Here is a 15,270-nt window from a genome sequence, read left to right on the forward strand (position 1 = left end):
TTAACAAGCACCACCTTTAGATAGTTTCAAAAGTACTTAAATATTCAGAATAATAAGAAATTCAACAGCAACTTTTTACACTACATTTCATGGTTGTCACAACCTTCATTGTTTACCTCTGATAGGCTGACACATTGGTCCACAGACAGCATGTTCACAACAGCGATGTCCAGCTAGACAGTCGTCATCAGAGCTACACTGTATTGAACATGAAGGTGTGGGGTCATTCTCTCCCACCTCAGTCATTACAGGACACTGGCCAGGCCTTGTAGCTACATACAAGAAATACACCAAATATTATCAATTCTCAAAGACTTCTTCAAATTCAAACCCCACAAAAACCTGTAAGTATCAACATAATTACTAGCCTAGCTTTCATACTCATCACCATTCATCACTCTCTAGTACCTACCTTTACCACATTGGGGTCGTCCAATCCTCCTGGTATTCGGAATTTCTGTACCATTAGAGTACACACACCAACACACACCTGTGTTGTCCTGACACTGAGTGCGACTGTAGTTACCATTACGATCACATCTGTCAACGAAACCAACACAAAATTGATGGACTTGCTGAAATTACCTCTACTAGAACCAATAACAAGAGACTATAAAACTTAAAGCGTTTAAACTGGTGTATAAATACCTTGGGATGAACACACTGGCACATACATCTCCTTCTGTCAGTAAAGACATAGCTACCTTCATCTGTCTCTTCTGACAATCTGTTTTGGGCTTTCTCTTTACTGAAGGAGACATATATAGACATTCAATTATTGTCGCTCGACTCCAAAGAATGAGAGCTATAGTCAATTAATTGTCTGTCCAAAGAATGAGAGTTAGAGTCAATTAATTGTCTGTCCAAAGAATGAGAGCTATAGTCAATTAATTGTCTGTCCAAAGAATGAGAGTTAGAGTCAATTAATTGTCTGTCCAAAGAATGAGAGCTATGAGAGCTAGAGTCAATTAATTGTCTGTCCAAAGAATGAGAGCTATAGTCAATTAATTGTCTGTCCAAAGAATGAGAGCTATAGTCAATTAATTGTCTGTCCAAAGAATGAGAGCTATAGTCAATTAATTGTCTGTCCAAAGAATGAGAGCTATAGTCAATTAATTGTCTGTCCAAAGAATGAGAGTTATAGTCAATTAATTGTCTGTCCAAAGAATGAGAGCTATAGTCAATTAATTGTCTGTCCAAAGAATGAGAGTTATAGTCAATTAATTGTCTGTCCAAAGAATGAGAGCTATAGTCAATTAATAGTAAGTCCAAAGAATTAGAGATATTGACAATTGATTGTCAGAGCAAAGAATGAGAGCTAGAGTCAATTAATTGTCTGTCCAAAGAATGAGAGCTATAGTCAATTAATTGTCTGTCCAAAGAATGAGAGCTATAGTCAATTAATAGTCTGTCCAAAGAATGAGGACTATAGTCAATTAATTGTCTGTCCAAAGAATGAGAGCTATAGTCAATTAATTGTCTGTCCAAAGAATGAGAGTTAGAGTCAATTAATTGTCTGTCCAAAGAATGAGAGCTATAGTCAATTAATTGTCTGTCCAAAGAATGAGAGCTATAGTCAATTAATTGTCTGTCCAAAGAATGAGAGCTATAGTCAATTAATTGTCTGTCCAAAGAATGAGAGCTATAGTCAATTAATTGTCTGTCCAAAGAATGAGAGCTATAGTCAATTAATTGTCTGTCCAAAGAATGAGAGCTATAGTCAATTAATAGTCTGTCCAAAGAATGAGAGTTATAGTCAATTAATAGTCTGTCCAAAGAATGAGAGCTATAGTCAATTAATAGTCTGTCCAAAGAATGAGAGCTATAGTCAATTAATTGTCTGTCCAAAGAATGAGAGCTATAGTCAATTAATTGTCTGTCCAAAGAATGAGAGCTATAGTCAATTAATTGTCTGTCCAAAGAATGAGAGCTATAGTCAATTAATTGTCTGTCCAAAGAATGAGAGCTAGAGTCAATTAAGCTAGAGTCAATTAATAGTCTGTCCAAAGAATGAGAGCTATAGAGAGAATGAGAGCAGAAGAAGAGTTATAGTCAATTAATTGTCTGTCCAAAGAATGAGAGCTATAGTCAATTAATAGTCTGTCCAAAGAATGAGGACTATAGTCAATTAATTGTCTGTCCACATGCTGTCTTATCATTGAATGAAAATTAAAGTCTATAAATTATTTTTGAATGTCATCATTAGATATGATTTATAATAAGTTAGGGTTCTACCTCAGTAAAGAAGAGGATGATATTTGATTGATCTCACCTGGTTTTTGGCAGGTGAGGCCACATCCTCTTGAACAGCACTTCATATGTCCATCACAGTCAGTGTCTACGGTGCAGACATCAGCACATGTGTCTCCATTCTTTTCTGTAGTAACCTCATCTGTTTTTGGACATGTGCCTGGCTTGGATGCATTTTCTGGGAGGGAAAATGAACTAAAGTTTGGAGATCTTGACATTCACTAAATTGTCTTCAAGACTTATTCAAGTTTCAACTTGTGGCTATTATTTACATTTGCTAACTGCAGATACAAACAGTGTTGTAAAAACCTGTGAGGAATAACGACAGGGTACGTCCTTATATTGTTTGAACATATAGCCATGTACAGAATTATTCCAGGAGGGAGGAATACTGTGAAATCATTCAAATTTGTAAGGGATTTCTTTATGTTGTTTTTTTTGAGTATCTTAATTGAAAAAATAATATGCACATTAACATTTTTTTTTTTTTTTTTTAAATTAGTATATAAAATTATGTATAAGTAGTAGTGAGCTATATATATTTTTATGAAATACCATAAAATATATTTTTATAAAATACCATAAAATATGAACCCCACTATTATGGTTTTACAACAATAGTTTAATGGTCTGTGCACCAATATAATGCTGTTAACCCTTTAAACTCTGTAAACATACTTGGACAGCACACAGCAAAACGATCAGTAGGGTGGATGGTGCAATTAGTGTCTGATGGACAGGTCACACTGTGGGGGCCACGACCACAAAACAGAGAGGTGCCATTTGGGTATTTTCTTTCTTCTCCCCCTCGGAAGTAGTTACAAGGTTTGTCATCACCACCAGCAACTAGAAAAAGAAAGGATTCTGTTACAGGGTAAGGAAGTGACAGACATGATAATTGTGAAATAACTTGGGGAAAAAAATGTCCATTCCTCCAGTGTATATATAAGGACAAGAGAGTTAAGAGAGCTGATACTTACAACTACAGCATACAGCATAGGTCCCATTCTTGTCCGTCATACATCGTGAATTATAGGGGCAGTCCTTCCCATTACTGCAGTCATAGTAGGTACCATTACGAAAACGCATAGGGTAACCACCTCGGAAGTTAGCACACATCTTCTTCTCTTTATAAGCAGTAGCTGCCAGATAAAATTATATTGGGTCATATAGCTGCCTTCTAATTCCCCAATAATATAATGCTCTGGTTGTCGGATTACAAAGTTACCATTCAGATACTTAATACCAATGTCTAAATTCACATACATGTTAAAAATTAGTCAAGTTTTATATGACAGGTAAAACACCCACAAAAGTGTCAGAGAATAAAAATTCTTACTTTAATTTTACATTTATCTTAGTAGTTACATTTTTTATTTTGATGGTAATTCCTTTATATTCAGCGGACAGGTTTTTTTAACATCAGAGAAAACCTGTCACCTTACTGATGATTACAGCTATAGCAACAGCCAAATTAATTCTATCTTTGTGTAACAAATAGCTACTTACTTGGGCAACAGACACCATATTGATCACTTCCTTCTATTGTACAGACAGAGTCACGTGGACACTGTTGTCCACCCCTACTACAATACAGGGCAGTACCATTCTTATATTCCAGGGGTTTGTCTTTACCACACAGTTCATATCCATTATCTAAGACACAGAACAAAAGTTATCTCTTTACGGTTTTGTCTCTTGGAGCGGTCAGCCCTACACTGTTTGCAAGTCACTGAATTACCACTCACTAAGAATTCCTACAGTAATATTTATATCTCACTAAGAACTATTATAATAATATTTATATCTCACTAAGAACATATTGTGTGATTTTTGAGAACATTTCCAATCAGTTATAAATTCTACAAGAGTGGAGATAAAAATATGTATTGTATTTTTGTAAAAACTTGTTTGTATCTATGTTTGTTTCAAGAGAAAAGAAATTTATTTAAAGCTGTTAACAAGCATCACTTTAAATAGTTTCAAAAGTACTTAAATATTCAGAATAATAAGAAACTCAACAGCAACTTTTTACACTACAATTCATGGTTGTCACAACCTTCATTATTTACCTCTGATAGGCTGACACATTGGTCCACAGACAGCATGTTCACAACAGCGATGTCCAGCTAGACATTCATCATCAGAGCTACACTGTATTGAACATGAAGGTGTGGGGTCATTCTCTCCCACCTCAGTCATTACAGGACACTGGCCAGGCCTTGTAGCTACATACAAGGAATACACCAAATATTACCACACAGCCCATATTCATTATATTAGGCACAGAACAAAAGTTATCTCTTTCGGTTTTGTCTCTTGGAGCGGTCAGCCCTACACTGTTTGCAAGTCACTGAATTACCACTCACTAAGAATTCCTACAGTAAAATTTATATCCCACTCCGACAGTAATATCTCACTCCTACAGTAATATTTATATCTCACTCCTACAGTAATATTTATATCTCACTCCTACAGTAATATTTATATCTCACTCCTACAGTAATATTTATATCTCACTCCTACAGTAATACAGTAATATTTATATCTCACTCCTACAGTAATATTTATATCTCACTCCTACAGTAATTTTTATATCTCACTACTACAGTAATATTTATATCCCACTCCTACAGTAATATTTATATCTCACTCCTACAGTAACTTTTATATCTCACTAAGAATTCTGACCCCTTTGACAGACTTACTACTGGCACAGGTAGCCAGGGGACATACAATGCAAGTACTAGTGTACATCTTTTTCTCTAGTGAAATAATGTTGTATAACCTGTATTGATGTATTGAATGTATCGAAATACTTTTATTCTATAAAGTTTCTTTCTGAATTTAAAAATTGTGAATTATAAATGTTAAAAGTGCTTTTGATCAGTTAATGCCACTTCTGTAAACCAAACATGCCCTAAATCAATCAAATGTTCATTTCTCATGTAGGGTCGGTTTGGAGAATGTCACTCTAAACAGACTTACAGACAGGAAGACAGACATGTCCACAACCATTAGAGCAGCACTTCTGAACTACTGGGCAGTCATCATCGTCTGAGCACTCCTCAACACATGCTCCAACAATTCCAGGAGGCGTAATGGGACACTCACCAGGATTTACTGTAGCAACTGGAATGCAACAACATATTATCTACAATAAGTACTATATACTCTAAGAGATCCCAGAGAAATCTCTGTGCCCACCATTGGTTAATGTTCAGTTGTTCTTTCAAAGTTGGATTTTTTCTCTTTTAATTTTATTCTTAATTACAAACAATTTGAAAACGTAACAGATAAAAAGATATAATATTAAATCAAAGAAACAAATCAGAAAAGAGGTAGCTACAAAAACTGAATTGTAAAATCAAAAAATAAACTATAGCACATCTTATCTCCTCCTTGGGAGGAAATGTGAGACCCTTGGGTCATGAAATTAACAATTCTGATAAAGTACCTTAAAACCCTTCCATTTATAAAGAGAATTTGATTCTTCCATATCTGGGTGTTCGAGAAGAAGATTTTTGAAATTTGAGCCATTTTGGCCCTGCCCCTCAGCCCCTAGGGTTTTGGGCCAGTATAATTCATTATTTTGGGTCATGTTTAGCAAGTAAAAGTTTCTGCAAAATTTAATTGAAATCATTTCAGGGGTTTTGAGAAGATGTTAAAAGTTTATGAATGCATGACACATGATTCTGGACAAAAGGCTATCACAATAGGTCACCAGGTTACCTAAAACAAACCCCACCACATTACGTATTATATAAGACTACAGATGAAGTTGTGAAGACAATGTACCAGGATTCTGACAGGTGTGTCCACAGCCATTAGAACAACATTTCCTGTTTCCTGAGCACTCTGTATCATCTGAGCACTGCTCCAAGCATATTCCAATAGTACCATTGGTCAGAGGAGGACACTGACCACGCTTTACAGGTGAAACTGGAACGAAAGAAAAACATGTAAATATATCATTTGATATCAATTGAGGCAATTAAAAATCTTACAGTCATAATGCAACATTGATTTTCAAGTACACAAAATGGCATATAGAAAGCATGATGATGATTTTAAATTGGATAGCCTTATATATGTATATATTTACTTTTAAGCTACAGGTGATTGGTAGAAAGATGGCTTTAGTTGCTTTACAGGCAAACTCCATGTACTGAAGACAAAGACAATCTGATCCGTTTACCTGAACTGCTGGAAGAAGGTGTTTTTATCTTAAACACCCACATGGTTATCACATTTAACCTAAATTGTCTACTAAAGTGATCATAATCCATATTGCAGTCTTCCCTTCAGAATAGTTTTATTTACAATTCATTTCCCCTAAAGATGAGGAATTTTTAAGTTTTCAAATATTTATCAACAAAATACTTTAATTCAAGCAGAAAAAGATTGACTTTGAACTTTGACCTCAGTCTCCTATATTTTGGATGCTGCCACTCTGCAGACCCTAGATAGTCTGAATTTCAAAGATTACATCTATCTGCCCTGGACCAGACCCTCAGTCTTCAGTCCTACATTTCATATTAAGTTGAGTCACCTTCATCAAAGAATGCTTCAAACCAAGTTTTAATAAAAAAATTACATTCTTATAAAAAAAAAACAGATATTTATAAGTTGGTTAAATTTTCCCTTTTCAGCTCCATCTTTCAGTTCCATACAAATGTGATTCCCATTCACCCAAGGATCCTTAAGACCCAACTATGATAGAATTTTGGCGTTCGCACAAAAGAAAGTTTTAAAGACCTTGCTTTATTTTCCCTATTGAACTAAGACCCATCATTTATACTTAATTCAAGGACTTTGAATTTGCTAAATATCCCAATTCTGGCCTTAGGGGCTGAGACACTCCTTTTACACATACATTAATGTAATTGGTTCACCCTTCATACTTGGGAAACTTCTGACCAAATATGGTCAAATTCACTTATTCCTTCATGACTAGTAGCCATTTTATGGACCAGGTGAATTTATGATAAATACATCTATTTTTAAATTGTGTTGTTCCATTTTTTTCTCATTTTTTCTCTCAATTCTATGAATAATCCAATTCCAATTAAGAAACCTTGACTACACAGCTTTATGTTTCCAGCTTACACATCCTTGTCATATCGGTACCTCAGATTAACAGCTCTCTGTCTAGGTAACAAACATATACAAATCTCAAAGAATTCTGTAGCTGTAGTTGTATTCTTTTTCTCAAGTTCTCTTAATTCGGACATCAAGGCAATAGTCCTCAGACTAATATCATCCTTCTCCAATTATAGTTGATAAAAGTTGAACCAGCTTTCTTCAGCTTCTGGCAGTTCAGTGAACCATAGTATTATATGTAAGAAAACTTCCTGTGAGTTTCCTTCCTGACAAAGTTATTGGAAACCTTCCAGTAGTGCTATAGTATGACAGTGACCTTAGGCTCACATACATCCCTATCCCCATCATCATATATCCGTCATCAGCATATACAAGATTACCTCATTCCGTTTAAATCTCTCTCTCGAAATTTAAAGCAGTTACAACTCAGATACTTTGACCTTATCTAAAATCTAATTATATTTCACCCTCGATGTTGTGACAGTATGGTTTCTGCTTTAATTTTATTTGTCATAGGTTTGTCACAACCTTCATTGTTTACCTGTGACAGGCTGACACATTGGTCCACAGACAGTATGATCACAACAGCGATGTCCAGCTGTACAATCGTCATCAGAGCTACACTGTATTGAACATGAAGGTGTGGGGTCATTCTCTCCCACCTCAGTCATTACAGGACACTGGCCAGGCCTTGTAGCTACATACAAGGAATACACCAAATATTACCACACAGCCCATATCCATTATCTTAGGCACAGAACAAAAGTTATCTCTTTCGGTTTTGTCTCTTGGAGCGGTCAGCTCTACACTGTTTGCAAGTCACTGAATTACCACTCACTAAGAATTCCTTCAGTAAAATTTATATCTCACTCCTACAGTAATATTTATATCTCATTTAGAATTCTGACCCCTTTGACAGACTTACTACTGGCACAGGTAGCCAGGGGACATACAATGCAAGTACTAGTGTACATCTTTTTCTCTAGTGAAATAATGTTGTATAACCTGTATTGATGTATTGAATGTATCGAAATACTTTTATTCTATAAAATTTCTTTCTGAATTTAAAAATTGTGAATTATAAATGTTAAAAGTGCTTTTGATCAGTTAATGCCACTTCTGTAAACCAAACATGCCCTAAATCAATCAAATGTTCATTTCTCATGTAGTGTCGGTTTGGAGAATGTCTCTCTAAACAGACTTACAGACAGGAAGACAGACATGTCCACAACCATTAGAGCAGCACTTCTGAACTACTGGGCAGTCATCATCGTCTGAGCACTCCTCAACACATGCTCCAACATTTCCAGGAGGCATAATGGGACACTCACCAGGATTTACTGTAGCAACTGGAATGCAACAACATATTATCTACAATAAGTACTATATACTCTAAGAGATCCCAGAGAAATCTCTGTACCCACCATTGGTTAATGTTCAGTTGTTCTTTCAAAGTTGGATTTTTTTCTCTTCTTTAATTTTATTCTTAATTACAAACAATTTGAAACGTAACAGATAAAAAGATATAATATTAAATCAAAGAAACAAATCAGAAAAGAGGTAGCTACAAAAACTGAATTGTAAAATCAAAAAATAAACTATAGCACATTTTATCTCCTCCTTGGGAGGAAATGTGACACCCTGGGGTCATGAAATTAACAATTCTGATAAAGCACCTTAAAACCCTTCCATTTATGAAGAGAATTTGATTCTTCCATATCTGGGTGTTTGAGAAGAAGATTTTTGAAATTTGAGCCATTTTGGCCCTGCCCCTCAGCCCCTAGGGTTGTGGGCCAATATAATTCATTATTTTGGGTCATGTTTAGCCAGTAGAAGTTTCTGCAAAATTTAATTGAAATCATTTCAGGGGTTTTGAGAAGATGTTAAAAGTTTATGAATGCATGACACACGATTCTGGACAAATGGCTATCACAATAGGTCACCAGGCCCCACTTGTATAAAACATCTCAACTTGAGATTTCCTCAAGCCCAGATTTTCCTCAGCTAATATCTCCTTGAAAATATCTTGTATGAAAATTCCTCAAGGAATTTCAGGACATCCTAGCCGATGCCTTCCTCCTGTTCCTTGAGAAAATTTTGAGGAGATATCAGCTGAGGAAAATCTCGACTTGAGGAAATCTCAAGTTGAGATGTTTTATACAAGTGGGGCCAGGTTACCTAAAACAAACCCCACCACTTTACGTATTATATAAGACTACAGATGAAGTTGTGAAGACAATGTACCAGGATTCTGACAGGTGTGTCCACAGCCATTAGAACAACATTTCCTGTTTCCTGAGCACTCTGTATCATCTGAGCACTGCTCCAAGCATATTCCAATAGTACCATTGGTCAGAGGAGGACACTGACCACGCTTTACAGGTGAAACTGGAACGAAAGAAAAACATGTAAATATATCATTTGATATCAATTGAGGCAATTAAAAATCTTACAGTCATAATGCAACATTGATTTTCAAGTACACAAAATGGCATATAGAAAGCATGATGATGATTTTAAATTGGATAGCCTTATATATGTATATATTTACTTTTAAGCTACAGGTAGAAAGATGGCTTTAGTTGCTTTACAGGCAAACTCCATGTACTGAAGACAAAGAAAATCTGATCCATTCACCTGAACTGCTGGAAGAAGGTGTTTTTATCTTAAACACCCACATGGTTATCACATTTAACCTAAATTGTCTACTAAAGTGATCATAATCCATATTGCAGTCTTCACTTCAGAATAGTTTATTTACAATTCATTTCCCCTAAAGATGAGGAATTTTTAAGTTTTCAAATATTTATCAACAAAATACTTTAATTCAAGCAGAAAAAAATTGACTTTGAACTTTGACCTCAGTCTCCTATATTTTGGATGCCGCCACTCTGCAGACCCTTGATAGTCTGAATTTCAAAGATTACATCTATTTCCCCAGGACCAGACCCTCAGTCTTCAGTCCTACACTTCATATCAAGTTGAGTCACCTTCATCAAAGGATGTTTCAAACCAAGTTCAAATAAAAAAATTACATCCTTATAGAAAAAAAATAGATATTTATAATTTGGTTAAATTTTCCCTTTTCAGCTCCATCTTTCAGTTCCATACAAATGTGATTCCCATTCACCCAAGGATCCTTAAAACCCAACTATGATAGAATTTTGGCATTCGCACAGAAGAAAGTTATAAAGACCTTGCTTTATTTTCCCTATTGAACTAAGACCCATCATTTATACTTAATTTAAGGACTTTGAATTTGCTAAATATCCCAATTCTGGCCTTAGGGGCTGAGACACTCCTTTTACACATACATTGATGTAATTGGTTCACCCTTCATACTTGGGAAACTTCTGACCAAATATGGTCAAATTCACTTATTCCTTCATGACTAGTAGCCATTTTATGGACCAGGTGAATTTATGATAAATACATCTATATAAAAATTGTGTTGTTCCATTCTTTTTTTCATTTTTTCACAATTCTATGAATACTCCAATTCCACCTGCAAGAATTCCTATATTAAGAAACCTTGACTACACAGCTTTATGTTTCCAGCTTACACATCCTTGTCATATCGGTACCTCAGATTAACAGCTCTCTGTCTAGGTAACAAACATATACAAATCTCAAAGAATTCTGTAGCTGTAGTTGTATTCTTTTTCTCAAGTTCTCTTAATTTGGACATCAAGGCAATAGTCCTCAGACTAATATCATCCTGTTCCAAGTATAGTTGATAAAAGTTGAACCAGCTTTCTGCAGCTTCTGGCAGTTCAGTGAACCATAGTATTATGTGTAAGAAAACTTCCTGCGAGTTTCCTTCCTGACAAAGTTATTGGAAACCTTCCAATAGTGCTATAGTATGACAGTGACCTTAGGCTCACATACATCCCTATCCCCCTCATCATATATCCGTCATCAGCATATACAAGATTACCTCATTCCTTTTATATCTCTCTCTCAAAATTTAAAGCAGTTACAACTCAGATACTTTGACCTTATCTGAAATCTAATTATATTTCACCCTCGATGTTGTGACAGTATGGTTTCTGCTTTAATTTTATTTGTCATAGGTTTGTCACAACCTTCATTGTTTACCTATGACAGGCTGACACATTGGTCCACAGACAGTATGATCACAACAGCGATGTCCAGCTGTACAATCGTCATCAGAGCTACACTGTATTGAACATACAGGTGTGGGGTCATTCTCTCCCACCTCAGTCATTACAGGACACTGGCCAGGCCTTGTAGCTACATACAAGGAATACACCAAATATTACCACACAGCCCATATCCATTATCTTAGGCACAGAACATTTGTCATGGGTTTCATGAACTAATTTCTACAGAAGCAGATGGAAACACAAACAGAAACATGGCCACAACATTACCATATGCTCTCTTACTTTACTATGAATGAGGTTTACACACAGAATCATTATAAATATACCTTCAGAATAAACAGATCTTTGGCATGTAGAACAATTTGACTTACGTCTGATTGGGCAACACAACCGGAAACTTTGTCCTGTCATTTGGAGACAAGAGAATGCATTTGGACATGTAGTGTTGTCTTCACAAAGGAGGGCAGAACTGCCATCCTTGCTGAGTAAGGGGCCAGGTCCAGGACCACAGGGTTCTATAAACAAAGGACCACAACTCTGTCAGGACTCTGCTTTGTATATTCCACATCATAATCTCATTTAGCGGTTTATGTAAGAAGAGTAATAAATCATTGTATAATTCAGACTGAAATCTTTGATCCAACTGTAAAAATCTGGAGACACAGTCAACATACAAATCATAAAACAGGATATGTGACCATTGCCATTATTTATGTTTAACATCATTTTAGATGAGAGAATAGTATTTTTTATTATACAATACCTACCCTGTATGTGAGAGATGTTGACTGTTCGTGGACAACAAGCCATGCTGCCTGCAACATCCTCACAGGTGTGGGTGGTGCCACATGACCCCTCTGTCATGTCACAAGGTACAGGCATGCCCAAAGTATCACTTTTCATTTCACCTCCGTATTTACATGGGCCTATGATAACAGAACACAATCATTGCAATTTTTTTTGTAAGCTAAATTGGCAAGTTCTATACAAAGAAAATAAAAACCATTAATTATGTACTAACAGCTGTAAAATAGAAAGCACCATTCTGTACCTAAAAACAATACATGTACGTAAGCGGTGCTCTTTTAATCTGTTTTGCAGCCAAAAAGGATGTGTTCCGCCATGGAAAAATTGAGTTATTTTCCTTAACTAAAGCAAATATATGAATATCTATCCTCTTTTAAAAACATGTTGCTGTATTTTCATAATCATAACCACTGATGTTTACCACTGATAACAGTTAATGAAATTTGTAAAAAAAAAATGAAAATGAATTGACCGGTATGAAAGAAATCTTAGTTTCACAGATTTTAAAATGTTTCTAAATACTAAGAAAAAAATGGAAGTTCTCACAAAAAAATGAATTGTATAGTGGGCTACATCAGCCTGTGTGATTTTTGCAAGTTCTCAATAAAACATGAAAGATAAACATTTACCATCTGCAATGATAACTCTAGGACAACACATATTGTTCACACAGAAGGAATCTGAGCTGCAGATATTGGTGTCATTGGTTTCCTCACATCTCTTGGGTACATCTCCTATCATCTCAGGTATAGATCTTCCAGGACAATAACCTGAAACAGTAAATATATCCACATCAGTCTAACACTCAGGGACAACTTACAACACTCAGGGACAACTTACAACAGTAAATATATCCACATCAGTCTAACACTCAGAGACAACTTACAACAATCAGGGACAACTTACACACTCAGGGACTACCTTCAACAGTAAATATATCCCTGTCAGTATCACACTCAGGGACACCCCACACACCCTCATCAGTATCACACTCCAGTGTTGTCTCTCATAAGGACAACCAACACACCTTTATCACTATCACACTCCAGTGTAGTCTCTCACAGGGATAACCAACACACCCTCCTCAGTCTCACACTCTAGTGTAGTCTCTCATAGAGACAACCAACACACCCTTATCAGTCTCACACTCTAGTGTAGTCTCTCATAGGGACAACCACCACACCCTTATCAGTCTCACACTCCAGTGTAGTCTCTCATAGAGACAACCAACACACCCTTATCAGTCTCACACTCTAGTGTAGTCTCTCATAGGGACAACCACCACACCCTTATCAGTCTCACACTCCAGTGTAGTCTCTCACAGGGACAACCAACACACCCTCATCAGTATCACACTCCAGTGTAGTCTCTCACAGGGACAACCAACACACCTTTATCACTATCACACTCCAGTGTAGTCTCTCATAGAGACAACCAACACACCCTCCTCAGTCTCACACTCCAGTGTAGTCTCTCACAGAGACAACCAACACACCCTCATCAGTATCACACTCCAGTGTAGTCTCTCATAGAGACAACCAACACACCCTTATCAGTATCACACTCCAGTGTAGTCTCTCACAGAGACAACCAACACACCCTCATCAGTATCACACTCTAGTGTAGTCTCTCATAGGGACAACCAACACACCCTCATCAGTATCACACTCCAGTGAAGTCTCTCACAGGGACAACCAACACACCCTCATCAGTATCACACTCCAGTGAATTCTCTCACAGGGACAACCAACACACCCTTATCAGTATCACACTCCAGTGAATTCTCTCATAGGGACAACCAACACACCCTCATCAGTCTCACACTCCAGTGTAGTCTCTCACAGGGACAACCAACACACCCTCATCAGTATCTCACTCCAGTGTAGTCTCTCACAGAGACAACCAACACACCCTCATCAGTCTCACACTCCAGTGTAGTCTCTCATAGAGACAACCAACACACCCTTATCAGTATCACACTCCAGTGTAGTCTCTCATAGGGACAACCAACACACCCTCATCAGTATCACACTCCAGTGAATTCTCTCATAGGGACAACCAACACACCCTTATCAGTATCACACTCCAGTGTAGTTTCTCACAGGGACAACCAACACACCCTCGTCAGTATCACACTCTAGTGTAGTCTCTCACAGAGACAACCAACACACCCTTATCAGTATCACACTCCAGTGTAGTCTCTCATAGGGACAACCACCACACCTTTATCACTATCACACTCCAGTGTAGTCTCTCACAGGGACAACCAACACACCCTCCTCAGTCTCACTCCAGTGTAGTCTCTCACAGAGACAACCAACACACCCTCATCAGTCTCACACTCTAGTGTAGTCTCTCATAGAGACAACCAACACACCTTTATCACTATCACACTCCAGTGTAGTCTCACAGGGACAACCAACACACCCTCCTCAGTCTCACTCCAGTGTAGTCTCTCACAGAGACAACCAACACACCCTCATCAGTATCACACTCTAGTGTAGTCTCTCATAGGGACAACCAACACACCCTCATCAGTATCACACTCCAGTGAATTCTCTCATAGGGACAACCAACACACCCTTATCAGTATCACACTCCAGTGTAGTTTCTCACAGGGACAACCAACACACCCTCGTCAGTATCACACTCTAGTGTAGTCTCTCACAGAGACAACCAACACACCCTCATCAGTCTCATACTCCAGTGTAGTCTCTCATAGGGACAACCAACACACCCTCATCAGTATCACACTCCAGTGAATTCTCTCACAGGGACAACCAAAACACCCTTATCAGTCTCACTCTGTGAGTTGACTAATTACTAACAACTAATTACTCAACATACTAACACATTTATGTTATGTACTTCATGCAACATGCACACTGAATCACACTATAAATATAGTGAGACTCCAATTAATGGTTGAAGATTACAGTTTACCTGTGGTTAATAAACAACTACCAGGGTATTCTAGACATCC

General features: G+C 37.0%; 1 protein-coding gene across 1 annotated transcript in view; it reads right to left on the minus strand.

Moving 5' to 3' along the window:
* Window positions 1–15,270, minus strand: part of LOC132558540 (fibrillin-2-like) — a 104,637-nt gene that overhangs the window by 22,243 nt on the left and 67,124 nt on the right. Inside the window, exons 37-48 of the mRNA XM_060223117.1 lie at window positions 12,917–13,057; window positions 12,248–12,406; window positions 11,852–11,995; window positions 9,598–9,741; window positions 6,049–6,192; window positions 3,760–3,906; window positions 3,231–3,392; window positions 2,929–3,096; window positions 2,273–2,428; window positions 649–748; window positions 413–540; window positions 117–272 (exon numbers count right to left, since the gene is read on the minus strand). Coding sequence (XP_060079100.1) covers window positions 117–272; window positions 413–540; window positions 649–748; window positions 2,273–2,428; window positions 2,929–3,096; window positions 3,231–3,392; window positions 3,760–3,906; window positions 6,049–6,192; window positions 9,598–9,741; window positions 11,852–11,995; window positions 12,248–12,406; window positions 12,917–13,057 — 1,749 coding nt within the window. The remainder of the gene's footprint in view (window positions 1–116; window positions 273–412; window positions 541–648; window positions 749–2,272; window positions 2,429–2,928; window positions 3,097–3,230; window positions 3,393–3,759; window positions 3,907–6,048; window positions 6,193–9,597; window positions 9,742–11,851; window positions 11,996–12,247; window positions 12,407–12,916; window positions 13,058–15,270) is intronic.

The sequence above is a fragment of the Ylistrum balloti genome, unplaced genomic scaffold (assembly GCF_031769215.1).
Source record: "Ylistrum balloti isolate Yb309-2 unplaced genomic scaffold, AGI_CSIRO_Ybal_v1 Utg370794, whole genome shotgun sequence".
NCBI lineage: Eukaryota > Metazoa > Mollusca > Bivalvia > Pectinida > Pectinidae > Ylistrum > Ylistrum balloti.